Source organism: Choloepus didactylus, chromosome 4, assembly GCF_015220235.1.
Source record: "Choloepus didactylus isolate mChoDid1 chromosome 4, mChoDid1.pri, whole genome shotgun sequence".
In the NCBI taxonomy this organism is placed as follows: Eukaryota; Metazoa; Chordata; class Mammalia; order Pilosa; family Megalonychidae; genus Choloepus; species Choloepus didactylus.
This window is the reverse complement of record NC_051310.1, coordinates 29,170,537-29,189,291: the sequence shown is the minus strand read 5'-3', so window position 1 is coordinate 29,189,291 and position 18,755 is coordinate 29,170,537. Positions and strand designations below refer to the sequence as shown.

Below are 18,755 nucleotides of genomic sequence, written 5' to 3'. Positions count from 1 at the left end.
TCTCTGACCACAATGGAATACAATTAGAAGTCAATAACCATCAGAGACTTAGAAAATTCACAAATACCTGGAGGTTAAACAACATCCTCCTAAACAATCAGTGGGTTAACGAAGAAATAGCAAGAGAAATTGCTAAATATATGGAGACGAATGAAAATGAGAACACAACATACCAAAACCTATGGGATGCAGCAAAAGCAGTGCTAAGGGGGAAATTTATAGCACTAAACGCATATATTAAAAAGGAAGAAAGAGCCAAAATCAAATAACTAATGGATCAACTGAAGAAGCTAGAAAATCAACAGCAAACCAATCCTAAACCAAGTAGAAGAAAAGAAATAACAAGGATTAAAGCAGAAATAAATGACATAGAGAACAAAAAAAAATAGAGAGGATAAATATCACCAAAAGTTGGTTCTTTGAGAAGATCAACAAGATTGACAAGCCCCTAGCTAGACTGACAAAATCAAAAAGAGAGAAGACCCATATAAACAAAATAATGAATGAAAAAGGTGACATAACTGCAGATCCTGAAGAAATTAAAAAAATTATAAGACGATATTATGAACAACTGTATGGCAACAAACTGGATAATGTAGAAGAAATGGACAATTTCCTGGAAACATATGAACAACCTAGACTGACCAGAGAAGAAATAGAAGACCTCAACCAACCCATCACAAGCAAAGAGATCCAATCAGTCATCAAAAATCCTCCCACAAATAAATGCCCAGGGCCAGATGGCTTCACAGGGGAATTCTACCAAACTTTCCAGAAAGAACTGACACCAATCTTAATCAAACTCTTTCAAAACATTGAAGAAAATGGAACACTACCTAACTCATTTTATGAAGCTAACATCAATCTAATACCAAAACCAGGCAGAGATGCTACAAAAAAGGAAAACTACCGGCCAATCTCCCTAATGAATATAGATGCAAAAATCCTCAACAAAATACTTGCAAATCGAATCCAAAGACACATTAAAAAAATCATACACCATGACCAAGTGGGGTTTATTCCAGGCATGCAAGGATGGTTCAACATAAGAAAATCAATCAATGTATTACAAGACATTAACAAGTCAAAAGGGAAAAATCAATTGATCATCTCAATAGATGCTGAAAAAGCATTTGACAAAATCCAACATCCCTTTTTGATAAAAACACTTCAAAAGGTAGGAATTGAAGGAAACTTCCTCAACATGATAAAGAGCATATATGAAAAACCCACAGCCAGCATAGTACTCAATGGTGAGAGACTGAAAGCCTTCCCTCTAAGATCAGGAACAAGGCAAGGATGCCCGCTGTCACCACTGTTATTCAACATTGTGCTGGAAGTGCTAGCCAGGGCAATCCGGCAAGACAAAGAAATAAAAGGCATCCAAATTGGAAAAGAAGAAGTAAAACTGTCATTGTTTGCAGATGATATGATCTTATATCTAGAAAACCCTGAGAAATCAACGATACAGCTACTAGAGCTAATAAACAAATTTAGCAAAGTAGCGGGATACAAGATTAATGCACGTAAGTCAGTAATGTTTCTACATGCTAGAAATGAACAAACTGAAGAGACACTCAAGAATAAGATACCATTTTCCATAGCAACTAAAAAAATCAAGTACCTAGGAATAAACTTAACCAAAGATGTAAAAGACCTATACAAAGAAAACTACATAACTCTACTAAAAGAAAAAGAAGGGGACCTTAAAAGATGGAAAAATATTCCATGTTCATGGATAGGAAGACTAAATGTCATTAAGATGTCAATTCTACCCAAACTCATCTACAGATTCAATGCAATCCCAATCAAAATTCCAACAACCTACTTTGCAGACTTGGAAAAGCTAGTTATCAAATTTATTCGGAAAGGGAAGATGCCTCGAATTGCTAAAGACACTCTAAAAAAGAAAAACGAAGTGGGAGGACTTACACTCCCTGACTTTGAAGCTTATTATAAAGCCACAGTTGCCAAAACAGCATGGTACTGGCACAAAGATAGACATATAGATCAATAGAATCGAATTGAGAATTCAGAGATAGACCCTCAGATCTATGGCCGACTGATCTTTGATAAGGCCCCCAAAGTCACTGAACTGAGTCATAATGGTCTTTTCAACAAATGGGGCTGGGGGAGTTGGATATCCATATGCAAAAGAATGAAAGAGGACGCCTACCTCACCCCCTACACAAAAATTAACTTAAAATGGACCAAAGATCTCAATATAAAAGAAAGTACCATAAAACTCCTAGAAGATAATGTAGGAAAACATCTTCAAGACCTTGTATTAGGCGGCCACTTCCTAGACTTTACACCCAAAGCAGAAGCAACAAAAGAAAAAATAGATAAATGGGAACTCCTCAAGCTTAGAAGTTTCTGCACCTCAAAGGAATTTCTCAAAAAGGTAAAGAGGCAGCCAAGTCAATGGGAAAAAATTTTTGGAAACCATATATCTGACAAAAGACTGATATCTTGAATATATAAAGAAATCCTACAACTCAATGACAATAGTACAGACAGCCCAATTATAAAATGGGCAAAAGATATGAAAAGACAGTTCTCTGAAGAGGAAATACAAATGGCCAAGAAACACATGAAAAAATGTTCAGCTTCACTAGCTATTAGAGAGATGCAAATTAAGACCACAATGAGATACCATCTAACACCGATTAGAATGGCTGCCATTAAACAAACAGGAAACTACAAATGCTGGAAGGGATGTGGAGAAATTGGAACTCTTATTCATTGTTGGTGGGATTGTATAATGGTTCAGCCACTCTGGAAGTCAGTCTGGCAGTTCCTTAGAAAACTAGATATAGAGTTACCATTCGATCCAGCGATTGCACTTCTCGGTATATACCCGGAAGGTCGGAAAGCAGTGACACGAACAGATATCTGCACGCCAATGTTCATAGCAGCATTATTCACAATTGCCAAGAGATGGAAACAACCCAAATGTCCTTCAACAGATGAGTGGATAAATAAAATGTGGTATATACACACGATGGAATACTACGCGGCAGTAAGAAGGAACAATCTCGTGAAACATATGACAACATGGATGAACCTTGAAGACATAATGCTGAGCGAAATAAGCCAGGCACAAAAAGAGAAATATTATATGCTACCACTAATGTGAACTTCGAAAAATGTAAAACAAATGGTTTATAATGTAGAATGTAGGGGAACTAGCAATAGAGAGCAATTAAGGAAGAGGGAACAATAATCCAAGAAGAACAGATAAGCTATTTAACGTTTTGGGGATACCCAGGAAAGACTATGGTCTGTTAATTTCTGATGGATATAGTAGGAACAAGTTCACAGAAATGTTGCTATATTAGGTAACTTTCTTGGGGTAAAGTAGGAACATGTTGGGAGTTAAGCAGTTATCTTAGGTTAGTTGTCTTTTTCTTACTCCCTTGTTATGGTCTCTTTGAAATGTTCTTTTATTGTATGTTTGTTTTCTTTTTAACTTTTTTTTCATACAGTTGATTTAAAAAAGAAGGGAAAGTTAAAAAAAAAAAAGAAAAACAAGGAAAAAAAGATGTAGTGCCCCCTTGAGGAGCCTATGGAGAATGCAGGGGTATTGGCCTACCCCATCTCGATGGTTGCTAACATGACCACAGACATAGGGGTCTGGTGGTTTGATGGGTTGAGCCCTCTACCACAGGTTTTACCCTTGGGAAGACGGTTGCTGCAAAGGAGAGGCTAGGCCTCCCTATGGTTGTGCCTAAGAGCCTCCTCCCAAATGCCTCTTTGTTGCTCAGATGTGGCCCTCTCTCTCTGGCTAAGCCAACTTGAAAGGTGAAATCACTGCCCTCCCCACTACGTGGGATCAGACACCCAGGGGAGTGAATCTCCCTGGCAACGTGGAATATGACTCCCGGGGAGGAATGTAGACCTGGCATTGTGGGACGGAGAACATCTTCTTGACCAAAAGGGGGATGTGAAAGGAAATGAAATAAGCTTCAGTGGCAGAGAGATTCCAAGAGGAGCCGAGAGGTCACTCTGGTGGGCACTCTTACGCACACTTTAGACAACCCTTTTTAGGTTCTAAAGAATTGGGGTAGCTGGTGGTGGATACCTGAAACTATCAAACTACAACCCAGAACCCATGAATCTCGAAGACAGTTGTATAAAAATGTAGCTTATGAGGGGTGACAATGGGATTGGGAAAGCCATAAGGACCACACTCCACTTTGTCTAGTTTATGGATGGATGAGTAGAAAAATAGGGGAAGGAAACAAACAGACAAAGGTACCCAGTGTTCTTTTTTACTTCAATTGCTCTTTTTCACTCTAATTATTATTCTTATTATTTTTGTGTGTGTGCTAATGAAGGTGTCAGGGATTGATTTAGGTGATGAATGTACAACTATGTAATGGTACTGTGAACAATCGAAAGTACAATTTGTTTTGTATGACTGCATGGTATGTGAATATATCTTAATAAAATGAAGATTAAAAAAAAAAGAAAGGATTATGAATACTTAATCTTTATATAAATATATATTTTTAGATGCTAGGGTATTGAATAGTTAGAAGAAAATAACTAAAATGGTGAAACTGTAACCCATAATATTCTTTGAAATTTGCTCTACAGCTACTCATTAAATTGTACCTTAAAAGTTATCCATTTCTTTACATATCTTATATTCCACAATAAGGAAAGAATTGAAACTATGGTACTGTAACCCATAACATTCTTTGAGATTACCTATATAACTACTTGTTAAATTGTACTTTGAAAGTTATTACTTTTCTACATATGTGTTATATTTCATAATAAGGAAATAACTGAAATTGTGGAACCGTAACCACTAACAGTCTTGAAATACACTCGCTAACTACTTGTTAAATCGTACTTTGAAAGTTATCATTGCCATGTATATATGTTAAATTTCACAATAAAAAATGTATTAAAAATAAAAAACTTATGGGATATAGCTAAGGCAGTATTGAGGGGGAAATTTATAGCTCTAAATGCATATATTAAAAAGGAAGAAAGAACTAAACACAAAGAACTAATGGAACAACTGCATAAGCTATAAATTGAACAAAAAATGAATCCTAAAAGCAAGTAGAAGAAAAGAAATCACATGGATGAAAGCGGAAATAAATGATACAGAGAACAACAACAACAAAAAGCAATAGAGGGACTAAACAAAACCAAAAGTTGGTTCTTTGAGAAGATCAAGAATATTGACAAACCTTTAGCTAGACTGACAAAGTCAAAAAGACAGAAGACTAAAATAAAGAAAATAATAAATGAGAGGGGGGACATTACTGTGGATCCCGAAGAAATATAAAAAAAATCATGAGAGGATACACTGAACAACTGTATGCCAACAAACTAGAAAATTTAGGGGAAACAATAATTTCCTAAAACACATAAAAATGCCAGACTGATCAGGGAAGAAATAGAAGACCTCAACAAACCAATCACAAGTAGAGATCCAATCAGTCATCAAAAAGCTTCCTACAAATAAAAGCCCAGGGCCAGATGGCTTCACAGGGGAATTCTATCAAACTTTCCAAAAAGAACTGACACCAATGCTAATCAAACTCTTTCAAAAACTTGAAGAAAATGGAACACTACCTAACTCATTTTATGAAGCCAACATTACTCTAATACCAAAACTGGATAAAGATGCTAAAGAAAGGAAAACTACATGCCAAACTTCCTAATGAATATAGACGCAAAAATTCTCAACCAAATACTTTCAAACCAAATCCAAAGACACATTAAAAAAATCATACATCATGACCAAGTGGGGTTCATCCCAGGCATGCAAGGTAGTTCAACACAGGAAAATCAATCAATATAACACAATACATTAACAAACCAAAAGGGAAAAATCAAATGATCATCTCAATGGATGCTGAAAAAACATTCGACAAAATTCAGCACCCTTTTTTTGATAAAAACACTTCAAAAGTTAGGAACTGAAGGAACCCTCCTCAATATGATAAAGGACATACATGAAAAACCCACAGCCAGCATAGTACTCAATGGTGAGAGACTGAAAGCCTTCCCTCCAAGATCAGGAATGAGACAAGTACACTCACTATCACCACTGTTATTCAACTTTGTGCTAGAAGTGCTAGCCAGAGCAATCTGTCAAGACAAAGAAATAAAATGTATCCAAATTGGAAAGGAAGAATTAAAGCTCTCATAACTGCAAATGATATGATCTTAATTTGGAAAACCCTGAGAAATCTACAACAGAGCTACTTGAGCTAATAAACAAATTCAGCAAAGTGGTGGGACACAAGGTTAATGCACATAAGTCAGTAATGTACTTATACACTAAAAATGACCTAACAGAAGAGACATGCAAGAAAAAGATTCCATTAACAATGGCAGCTAAGAAAATCAAATACCTAGGAATAAACGTAACTAAGGATGTAAAATACCTCTATACAGAAAATTACATAACTTTACTAAAAGAAATAAAAGGGGACTTAAAGAGATGGAAAGATATTCCATGTTCATGGATAGGAAGGCTAAAACATCATTAAGACATCAATCCTACCCAAACTGATCTACAGATTCAATGCAATTCCAACCAAAATTCCAATAACCTAATTTGCAGACTTGGAAAAGCTAGTTATCAAATTTATTTGGAAGGGAAAGGGCCTCGAATTGCTAAAAACATTCAAAAAAGGAAAAACAAAGTGGGAGGACTTATACTTCCTGACTTCGAAGCATACAATAAAGTCACAGTAGTCAAAATAGCATGGTATTGGCACAAAGATAGACATATTGATCAACAGAATTGAATTGACAATTTGGAAATAGGACCCCCAGATCTATGGTCAACTGATTTTTGATAAGGCCCCCAAATCCACTGAACTGGCTCAGAACAGTCTCTTCAACAAATGGGGCTGGGAGAACTGGATATCCATATGAAAAATAATGAAAGAGGACACTTACTTCACACCCTATACAAAAATTAACTCAAAGTGGATCAAAGATCTCAATATAAGAGACGGTACCATAAAACTCCTAGAAGACAATGTATGGAAACATCTCCAAGTCCTAGTATTAGGAGGTCGCATCTTAGACCTTACACCCAAAGCACAAGCAATGAAAGAAAAAAATAGATAAATGGGACCTCATCAAGACTGAACACTATTGTGCTTCAAAGGGCTTTGTCAAAAAGGTGAAGAGACAGCTAACACAATAGAAAAAATATTTGGAAACCATGTATCTGATAAGAGACTGATATCTTGCATATATAAAGAAATCCTACAACTCAATGACAAAAGTGCAAACAGTTCAATTATAAAATGGGCAAAAGATAAGAAAAAACATTTCTCTGAAGAGGAAATACAAATGGCTAAAAAATGTCCATCTTCACTAGCTATTAGGGAGATGAAAATCAAGACCACAATGAGATATCAGCTCACACAATACGAATGGCTGCCATTAAACAAACAGGAAACTACAAATGCTGGAGAGGATGTGGAGAAATCGGAACGCTTATTCATTGCTGGAGAGACTGCATAATGGTACAGCCACTCTGGAAGACAGTTTGGAGGTAGCTCAAGAAAACTAGATATCAAGTTACCCTACAATCCAGCAATTTCTCTTCTTGGTATATACCCAGAAGATCTGAAAGCAGTGACATGAACAGATATTTGCCCTAAGATCCAGCAGTCCCTACTAGGTACATACTTGGAAGAACTGAAAGCAGGGACATGAACAGACATTTACATACTGATGTTTATAGCAGCATTATTCATGATTGCCAATAGATGCAAACAGCCCAATTGTCCATCAGCTGAAGAGTGGATAAACAAACTATGGTATATACATATGATGAATATTATGGGATTGTAAGGAAGAATGAAGTCATGATGCATGCAACAATGTGGATGAACCTTGACAACATTATGTTGAGCGAAATGAGTCAGAAACGAAAAACAAATATTGTATTTTCTCACTAATATGAATAATTATAATGAGCAAATTTTGGGAGTTAAATTAGACATATACGTTATCAGGAGATAGAAAGGGTATAGATTGGGCAAATGATGCTAAGGAGTACAGAATGCTTAATAAGATTGATTGTAAATGTTCAGAAATGGATAGCACAATACGATGTGATAGTGGCACAGTACTGTAAGTGTAATTAACAATGCTGAGTGTGAGAATGGTTGAAAGGGGAAGTTTAGGGTCCTGTAATGTCACAAGAAGGAAAGCTCGAGGATAAAACTTGGGACTGTATAATTTAGTGAAACCTATAGTGGATGATGACTGTGGTGAATTGTACAAATATTAAGTAAGTTCTTACATGAACTAGAAGATATGTACATCACTATTACAAGGTATTAATAATAGGGGGGCAATATGGGAAAAATACAGTTAATGAAAACCAAGGCCTATATTTAACAGTAACATTGTAATATTCTTTCATTAATTGTAACAGAGGCACTATACCAAAACTAATTGTCAATAATGGGGGTATAAGGGGTATGGGATTGTTTTTTTTTTTTTGAAAAAATGAGAACTTCTCATATTGATTGTGGTGGTGAATGCATAACTATGTTATTATACCAAGAGCCATTCACTGTACACTTAGGATGGACTGTATGGTGTATGAATAAAACTGTTAAAAAAATAGTTCGACCTTGGGAAAAAAAAATCATATTTCTAAGTTTTCAGTGTTTTATAGTTTTCTCAATATTAGGCAAATTTGTGTAACTTTTTCTCCATATAGTTATTTATCCTATAAATTATACAAGCTCCATAAGTTTATATTGAAAATAATGGAGATAAGATTTTTTTAAGAAATTTTGATATGAGAAGCTGATTAAATGCTGACAAATTTTGACAACATAATCACACATACTAGGCCAGTGGTTTTAAAATTTTTGATTAAACACTCCCTAAAATATATTTTTAAAACTATGTATCATCTCCCTCCTATCCCTCACTAGCCCCCATACACATTTTTAAATTGTCATTCCTGGAATATTGTAAATATTGACATTTTCAAAGAAAACTCATATTACTCATATAAATACATCCAGAAAATTTTAATACCTCAGTAATTTGTTACCACCATTCATTGACTTATAAAATAACTAAATAAGAGCCTCTTTAAAAGGAGAGAAATTTTATATTGTTCCTTTGAACAATATAAAATTATCGGGATCCTATCCTATGTCATTCTTCTCTGTAACAAAAGTATGCACATATATGTAGAAATTGATTTCTAAAATTTCCTGTGACCATAATGTTCTATGTGTTATAGAGCATTTTTATGTAGTGAGTTATCATTACAACTAACATTAGTTATAAAATTTGAGAAAAAATATTAAATGTAAAATGTAAAACAAAACAACCCTTCCAGAAGTACATCTCTTAATGGAATGGATACGACTTCCAGACCCTGCCTTCAATTGGTTCATATGTCCATAGGTAAATGTTAAGTTTTGTTTGAATAAGGCAGGGTCCCATTTCATTTCTACTTCTATGTTTTGCTCCTATCGATTTAATCTTGTTCACATAAAAAAGTATATGAGAATGAAAGCAGTTTTCTTATAAGAATATCAGTCAATTTCTTGAATGCTTTCCTAGTTTTATGGAAAACATTACATAGTGGTATGTTCAAAAATTAATTTTAATGGTCTATCAGCTTGATTATGTCCTCTCTTTTCAACTTTGTTGAAAGAAAAGAATTGGAAACTAACTGACTCACCAAAGTATAGTAATGTAGTTATTAAAGTCAGTCATTTTCTCTGTTTTGGGGAGGTATATTAAAAAGGCTTTATTTACCAAGACTTATGAAATGAATATACTGTATTTCTTTCCCTTGAGACATTTTTTTAACTCAACATATGAAGAAACGATTGGAAAATATAAAAATCTTGTTAATTCCAATTACCATTCTATCAATGTAATGTCTTTGATACATTTTCTTTATCTTAGCATTAAATATATTTTCATCGAACTCTTAGACTTGCCTATTGGCAAAACCAGTCCTTGTTTTCAAATCAATCGGCCAAATCAGTTCTACTTTCTAGCAGAAGAAAAAAATCTGACTTCATTTTTTAATCCAATGAAATTGTTAATATGTGCCCCTGTGACAACCATCTCACTTCTGAATCATAATCTTAAAACATATAAATAGGTAAAGCATGGAGCTGGGCCAGAGTTTGTCACCTGGATGAAATAAGACACTGCTACCTTCAATTATTTTTTTACTAGCACTCTCTTTGTTTTATTCTCTGGAGCTATACCTTCCTTGACTGTGAACAGGGAGGGGGTAGAAGAGGTGAGGTCATTAAATAAAATTGTCTTCACTAGCCATCTCCCCTGCCTCCATGCAACCTGCCCCCCCACCCCCCAACACACACACCCAATCAACAATATATGACTAATTCAGAGCATCCCAATCTGGCCAAAAAATACACATATATCTAATAAGACTCTTGGTCCTTAAAAACATATGTGTGACAAAGAAAGCCAAGTAGCCTTACCTTAGTGCCTAGGTTAAAGGAGACTCCTCAAGCACCAAAATCTTAAATTAAAATACCCCTTTGTTTGGCACACCGGAATGCCTGGGGGAATTTACCATCCTGGGATTCTGGATGGGTAATCGGTCTTTCTTTTGTAAAGTGAGAGGAAAACAGTTATGAAAGGTAAGATGGCCTTCTCAAGCAGAACCATTTTAGGGAAAAGTGCATGTAGAAGTTGAGGCTAAAGAAATGGATTTTCTTTTAACAATTTGTACCTGAATACCCCTTGGAAGATCAATGTATATTTCCAAGAGTATGCTACCCCAGTGTGAACAATTTGAAGGCCATGCCAGATATCAATGAATATGACTATTGGGGACAGCATTAACCATTTCATAGTAAAATTTTATAAAAAAAGTTCTGCTAACATGTTTTGATTCCCTTTAAATATATATATATATATTTAGGTGAAATATGTCAGATACAAAAGAGTACTTAAAATATATGCATACAGTTTAAAGAACATGATAATTCCTTGTGGTTTTAATTAGCATTTCCCTAATTACTAATGAAGTTGATATTTTTTCACGTGTTTCTTCTTCAGTTCAAATGATTGCTCATTTCTTTTAACCACTTTTGCTGTCGTAGTAAATCTGAGTTGTCTCTTTTTCTTATTGCTTCATAGGCAGTAAGTTCTGGCTACAAATTTCTGGTCAGTTCTATGTGCTAAAAATATATTCTAGTTGTGGCTTTTCTTTTCATTCTATGTTGTCTCTTAATTTTAGTGTGATCATATTTACCAGTCATATTCTTTATGATATATGCTTTCAGTGCTTTTGTTTTTTTCCAGAAATCCTCTCATATCCCAAGGTCAAGAAGATATTCTACCATATTATGTTCTAAAGTTTTAAGGTTTTTGCTATTCATATTTAGGCTTTAGTCTATTTTTGCATCTGATGAGATAGGGATCCAATTTCATCTTTTTCACATCAATTTTTCAACACCATCTACTTGAAAGTCCATCCTTACTCCTCTGATCTGTGATGCCAGCACTGTCAAGCATCAAATCTCCATGTATGAGTATTTCTGTTACTGGCTTCTCTATTTGATTACACTGACCTGTTTATATATTTCTGTGCCAAGTCCACACTGTCATAATTTCCATGCCTTTAATAAGTTTTGATAAATGTCAGAACAACTTCTTCTACCTTGTTATTCTCCAGAAGTGTTTTGGCTATTCCAGAGTCTTTTTCCTATAAAGGATTTATACTTTTGTTTTTTTGTTAGATATATTCCTATGTACTTTGTAAATTTTGTTGCTTTTGCATTGGTATGCTTGTAATTACATTTTCTCAGTGATTCTTGTCGGTGTTAGAAATGAAACTGCCTTTCATATACTGGTTTTTATCAAGCAAACTTGTTAAACTCTATATTTCTCATAATTTAACTATGAATTCCTTGTTGTTGTTGTTTTAATAGTGATTGCATTATTTGCAAATAATGATAGCTTTATTGCACTGCTTAGGACTGCCTGCATGGTGTCTAAAAGAAAGTGGAATGGGGTATCCTTTGCTGTTCCTGGTCTTCAAGAAGGGTTTTCAACATTTCAGGTTAATTAAGGGGGATGCCTGCCATAGATTTCTTTCACATGACCTTTATCTATCACATTAAGGAGGTTCCTTTCTATTCTTAGGTTGCTAAAAAGTTTGATGATGATGATAACGATGGTGAGATAAACACTTCTTATTCATTTATTGAGATAATCTTAATTTTTTTTCCTCTTTAATCTCACTATGGTGAATTACATTAATTGATTTTCTAATATTAAAACGACCCTGAATTCTTGGACTAAACTCCATTTATACATGATGAGTTATCTTTTTTATACATTCCTGAAATTATTCTGTTACTATTTTGTGCATATTATTTCTGAATCAAGGTTCATAAGTGAGAAGGGCCTCTAATTTCCCTTATTTGTACTTTTTATGTCTGTTTTTGGCCTGAAGGCTACGGCAAATCGAAATAACTTGGATATGGTCCCTCTTTTTCTAGTCTCTGGAAAAGTTTTTGTAAACTTGAATGTTCTACCTAGGACATTTAGTAGAATTTATCTTTATAATAATTTGGGCTTGGTGGTCTTTCTGGAAAAATTTTTGACTCAAATAACTTTTTTATTACTTTTGATTGGATTATGGGACTATTCATGCCATTTGTTTTCAGTTTTGGCAAATTACATATATGTATATTTATATATATTAGGAATTTAGCTATTTCTCCTAATTTTCAAACTTATAAATGCAAAATCATTCACAATACATTCCTATATGGCTAAATTCTTCAATAGCTATAGTTACATCATCTTTTTCATTCATAGTATTATTCATTTGTACCTTCTCTTTTTCTTGCTCAGTCTTGCTGGATGTAGGTTTTTTAAATTATTTTTTCAAACAACCAACCTTACTTTATTATTTCTGGCCATTGTATACTTATTTTCTATTTCATGAATTTATATTCTTTTCTCTACTTTTTCTTTTCTTTTGCTTTCTTTAAGTTTACTGTGCCATCCTTTATATTTCTTATGTTGGGTTATAATCTCATTCATTTTTATCCCTCCTTTTCTAACGTAGGCACTTAATCATTAAATTTTTGCTGTATCTCACTATTTTTAATAGATACTATTTTTGTTTACTCTATATACTTTATAATTTCCAGTATAATTTCTTTTTGATTATGAGTTGTTTAGAAATTTTCTTTGAAATTTCCCAAAATCTATGGTTCTCTTTGTGATCCTTTGAGCTAGGTATGATCATGTGACTAATTTCTGGCCAATGAGATATGAGCAGAAGTGATACATGCCCTTATATTCTTTCTTTTTTCTGGTTACCATGCAGATATAAGGGCTGGAGGGGTAACAGGCATCTTGAATCATGGGGGAGAAGGAATATATAGAGTACGGTGGAACAAAAAGACAGAAGGAGCTTGTGTTTCTGATACTTGATACCATCATAGTTGCCCCGGACAGCTAAAGTTTGCATTGTTACACAAGAGAGAAATTAAATTCTATCTTATTTAATCCACTATTATTTTGGGGTTTCTCAGTTACTGCAGTCACTCCTAACTTTAATACAAAAGTATAAGAATCTAAATTATCATAACATTAATGGAAATTAAAATGTAGATTTGAAAGGTGATATGAAATATGAACTTATATATCCAAACTTAATCACCTGACATTCCCTTTCACTTCCTAAAATGACTCTTACTGTATTGTCTATATGTCCTCTTCCCGCTTTACCTCTGACTTAGTAAGTTCATTAGCTCTCTTCTCTAAAGAAGGAATCCATTTTAACCCTTCCTTTTCTGGCAAAAATTGCTCCAACCCTTAATTTTCCAAGCAAATTCCTAAGACTAGATTATTTCCAAGGTACACTTTTCCTATTCCTACTTGCATTCTCTCACTATCACAATCTATCCTGCACACTGCTACTATGTTTGTACACTTACCATGTTGCAACCTCTGATTAAAAACCATCAATGTCATCCCATTACCTAAATAGTCGTGCTACCAACTCCCACCTCCCAACTTTGCAATGATTTTGACAGAGAATGCAAAGTTATAGCACTCTTATACAAGAGTAGCTAAAGAATCTTTCTTAACAGAATTTTTCAGTAGTCAGTACTAACCAGTAGGAACTGGCACATAGGAAGAAACCCAGTTGTATCCCTGATCTAAAATATCAAGTTTAAACTCCTTGGTTTGTATTTCAGAACTTCAGACCATCTCCTAATACTTTCCCCAAGTGTTATAATACATATTAAATCTTTTGAACCTATAGGGAAAAAATGTGAAAGACTTTGAAATGGAACAAAAAATTACTCTGTTTATTCAATGGAAAACTAGATTTTGCCTAGACCACACTTCTGGGTCATCTGAATCTACGAGTTCTCTGCACCTGTCTTTGAGTTAGTTATAACTGTGAGTTCTAGATAAATGATAGCAATACAAATAACTCTTGTCCATACACATGCAAACAAATTTTGTCTGGTGAAGGTTCAATTGATTTCCCTCATTCCCTGTGGAAAAAGGCAATTTTGCATCTACTTTAAATTCAGTTCAGTATTCTTTACTACCTGGGTATGTGTGGGTTTTTAAACAATCCTTTAGGACAGTTGTAACATCTTACCGGTTCCCTCATTAATTAATGAGTTAAATATAACCTTTGGCAGGAGTTCATTTTATATTTGTATGAGAGTCATGATTTTGCCTTTTATTTTTTTTAAAAGATACCATTTTAACAAACCCTTTGTTGATTACTGCCTTCAAACTTTGATTACATCTCCTACATGACTTCTCTGCCTCCTTCTGACACTACTGATCTTCACATTTCAGAATCAATCTCATCTGCTCCATGATGTCCTCAAACTACAAAACCCATGACTTTTCCATGATGAATCTAAACACTGTGATGCCTTAAATATTTTTACAACTATCTTTTCTTCATAAGATACCTAAAATGCATTATGTGTGCCATATATGTGCTATAATGAACATAAATTTATTTATATATAAGTAATGTCTCTCCTGAATTAAAATGCAAATTGAAACCACATATCACAATTTATTTTCCTTTTCTCCTCCTCAGTGTCAACACCAGTGCTTTATCCAGTGCCTAATAGATATTCGTAGGCTGAGACCCATTGACAGCCCATGAACTGGGCTCTCAATCAAGATTCTCTTACAGGTAATCACTTTTTCAGGACTCAACATGCAACATTTTAGCTGCTCCTTCCCAAGAGAATTCATACTAAACTTTAGTGAAGATGGTTAGAGCTTCTATGAAATACCTAATAAAGTATAGTATTGACCAGGAAATAATGAATAAATTAATGTGCTTCTGGGGAATTTTTTTCCCCTGAACCATTGGACTGGTACTGTTCATATTTGTATTCCTAAGTACAGTATTATGTGACAGTCAGATAAATTCAGTTTAGCATTCATTCATTCATTTATCCTGCAAATATTTATTAATTGTCCACCAGGCCTCAAGCATTTTTGATCGGTTCTGGGGATGCATTTTCAAATAAAATCCAATTTCTGACCCAAGGAGTTTACCTGATAGTGAAGGAAAGGAAAAAGTTGAGGAAGAGGAGGAAAAGTGGACTCATGATTTGTGACCTAAGCGTATCGATAATTGGTGACAAACTTAACTAAATTTCTCACAATCATGAGAATACTCTCTTATTTTCAGGTATCAAAATCAATCTACTGTAAATGCTCCTAATGGAATAATGGCATTTCAAACTTTTTCAGATTTGTATCACCGTAATATACACTCTATATGCAACATGTAGAGTATCCTTAATACCAACCCAATCAAATGTGAACCACCAACACTTTTGTATGGTTTAAGTGCTGAGTTGTGAGAGTATAATGATGAATGGTCTAGAGATTGCTTTCAGCATATTTGATTTTATGAACTATAAAATACTTCATCAATTGAATATTCTACTAAGTGCATTAAATCTGCTCCTTATAAAGCCATACAAAGTCAAAAGATTTCATGATTTATGAGCTTAACATTATTTCTGAGCATTTTGCTTTATGGTTTTACTTATGATAATTATTTCAAATTAAAACCATCTTGAGGAAACTGCCACTGAAAAGAACCTAGTCCCTTTAATCAATTATATCTTTCTCATGCTGTCTTTTTAGTTTTATCTTTGTTCCTAGGGGAATCCTCAGAATAAGGCATTTAAGATTTCATTTCATAGTACTTATTTGTAAAGAGATTAAATAAATAAAAAAGGATTAACAAATAAAAACAAAAGTTGTAACTTTTTTTGTTGTTGACAGACTTTTCAGTTTCACATGGCATATTGTCATAATTCAGATTAAATAAGAAACAAAAAGCAATCACATAATGGTAATGATATCCTAACATTTGTTTGTCCTAAAAATGTCCACATATATTGTCTTAATTCTCACAACAACCTGATAAAATAGGTTTAATTATCATTTTTACAAATGAAGGAATCAAAAAGCAAGGGATTTGTTAAATGTTCTATAAGTGGTGTTTTGTATACCAAACCCAGATCCTGGGACTCAAAAATTCAGTTTTTATTCATGCTTTTAAAAAAGCATTTAATTCATGAGGCAAATCATGTTGGCAAGACAGTTCCTAAGGGTAAGTAAAATATATATAAGAGAACACTAAACATTTTATTCACTTGGAATGTCATCATACTGAAACTGAGAAGGTCAGTGTACTTTCCAAATGGCCCAGTTAAATCTAAGGTTATTTACCTGTTAGGGTCTGGACACTGTCAATCAAAACCAACTGCTTACACAGGACTAAATGTGCTTTATTAAGGTACTTTCCCTTCCTCATGGTCACAAATATTTTATTCTTATCCACCTTATTGTTAAAAGTTTTCTTATTTTTTATCATTAAACAAATAAAAGAGAAAATAAAAAGCACCACTATTCCGAACAAGCCACTCTCGACATTTTGTATATTTTCTTAAAGTCTTTTTCTATAAAAATATACATATTCAATATTTGTATCATACTCTCTATGTAGTTTTATTTATCATCTAACTGCATGGAAATATTTGCTTTTTGAAAACATGGCTGAATATTATTCTATCATATTGAGGTCCTACAATTTATTTAAATACTCTTTCACTTCACATGGCTTTTATTATAAAAAATATTTATTTATAAAGGCAATATAACCACATTATGTAAGACTTGAAAAACAGAGAAAGGAATGAAATCACAATCCATAATGCTTTCCTAACAAACCACTATTATTTGTTTTCTCATTCTCTTATATTCTTTTTTCACATGGTCTTTATGATTATATATTGTCATTAGTACACCCAATTTTTACCTTGAATTTGTTTCCATTTAACATCATATCTTAGGCATTTTCCATAACCATTGTGACATATTGGGAGGAAATTCCATAATTTACCTAACCATTACTTTATTGTTGAACAATAAATTGTCCCCCTTTTTTTTCTATTTAAAAATAAATATTTTTCAATAAATATTGCAGACATCTAGTTTTTACATCCATGCATTAGAAAAATGTTTCCTAAGACTACATTCCTACAAAGGCTGGCCAGATTTATCATTTTTCTGGACATTAGTGAAAACAATCTAAAAAAACAAGATGGTTGAAAACCTGAACCTCGAGGTATAAACAGCAAACTAATCTCAGTTTCTTATAAACCAGTCCTTTTAACAATATGAAATATAGAAAAATATATACAAGGTATCGATAATATTTAAACAAATTAGGTTTTCCATAAGTTAATACACCTTATCAGTCCTGAGACTGCAGTGACCACTTAAATATGTTCACATTTTTGTTTTTTTCTTATTATTCTATTTTAAAAGACTGTATTCACATACCTTTTTTGGTATAGTTTATCTCATTATCCCCTTTGAATCTTAGATGCAGCTTTAGAAATGCCTTCTGGAACTACTTCTTTTGGGAGTGCCCTCAAATCATCAGGAGACGGGAGTAATTCTGATACAAGGAGAAAGCAAATGTACCAACTTACCGTTTCTAAGGTAATTACACGGTCCTGCAAATAAAGCATAATATATAATTATAAAACTAAACCTATTAAAAATCACTTTAAATTTACTTAATTCTCAATTTTCCCATTTACTCCCCTATTAGTAATAATTTATAACATGAAAAATGAAAACAACTATTCAGATTGATCTTTACAAAAGAAAAATAATCATGAAAAAATCACTATACCTTTTTCCATCTCAGCTAATGCTATGACTACAAGATTTAATTTTAAGGTTTAATAGTAAAGAGAATAAATTCAGGTATGGTGACTGAAAGGAATAGATCTTACCATTTTTTTAATTGTTAAATTATTTATCTATATGAGGATATATAAATATTAGATAGTTTTGAATATATGAACCACAATATGATGATAGTAGTAATATAGAAAAAGAGATTTCCAAGCTCTAAGCCTACCGGGAGAACAAAAGCCCTAGTTAACATTAGACCCTCAAAAGCTAATCCTTGGCATTTAGCACATACACCAGTTACTTTCAGTTAGGTATATAGTGCAAAGTGTGATCTCACAGGAAGGTAAAGTTCAGACATAAGAATGATTCAATTAATTAAAATAAGAAGTCAATTGTTACTGAAAACAAGGAAGGGAAACAATGAAGATATGCCACATGGAGCCAGTTCTGAACCAAGATGAGCCTTCATCACCTAAAGCATCTTAGAAAGTTTTATAGAAATA

At 33.6% G+C, this 18,755-nt stretch overlaps 1 protein-coding gene across 5 annotated transcripts in view; it reads right to left on the bottom strand.

The window, feature by feature from the left end:
• CEP128 (centrosomal protein 128) overlaps nt 1–18,755 on the bottom strand; it is a 632,097-nt gene that overhangs the window by 74,578 nt on the left and 538,764 nt on the right. For all 5 annotated transcript variants that reach the window (XM_037832153.1, XM_037832154.1, XM_037832157.1 and 2 more), the window contains one exon: nt 18,042–18,065. In XM_037832153.1, coding sequence (XP_037688081.1) covers nt 18,042–18,065 — 24 coding nt within the window. The remainder of the gene's footprint in view (nt 1–18,041; nt 18,066–18,755) is intronic.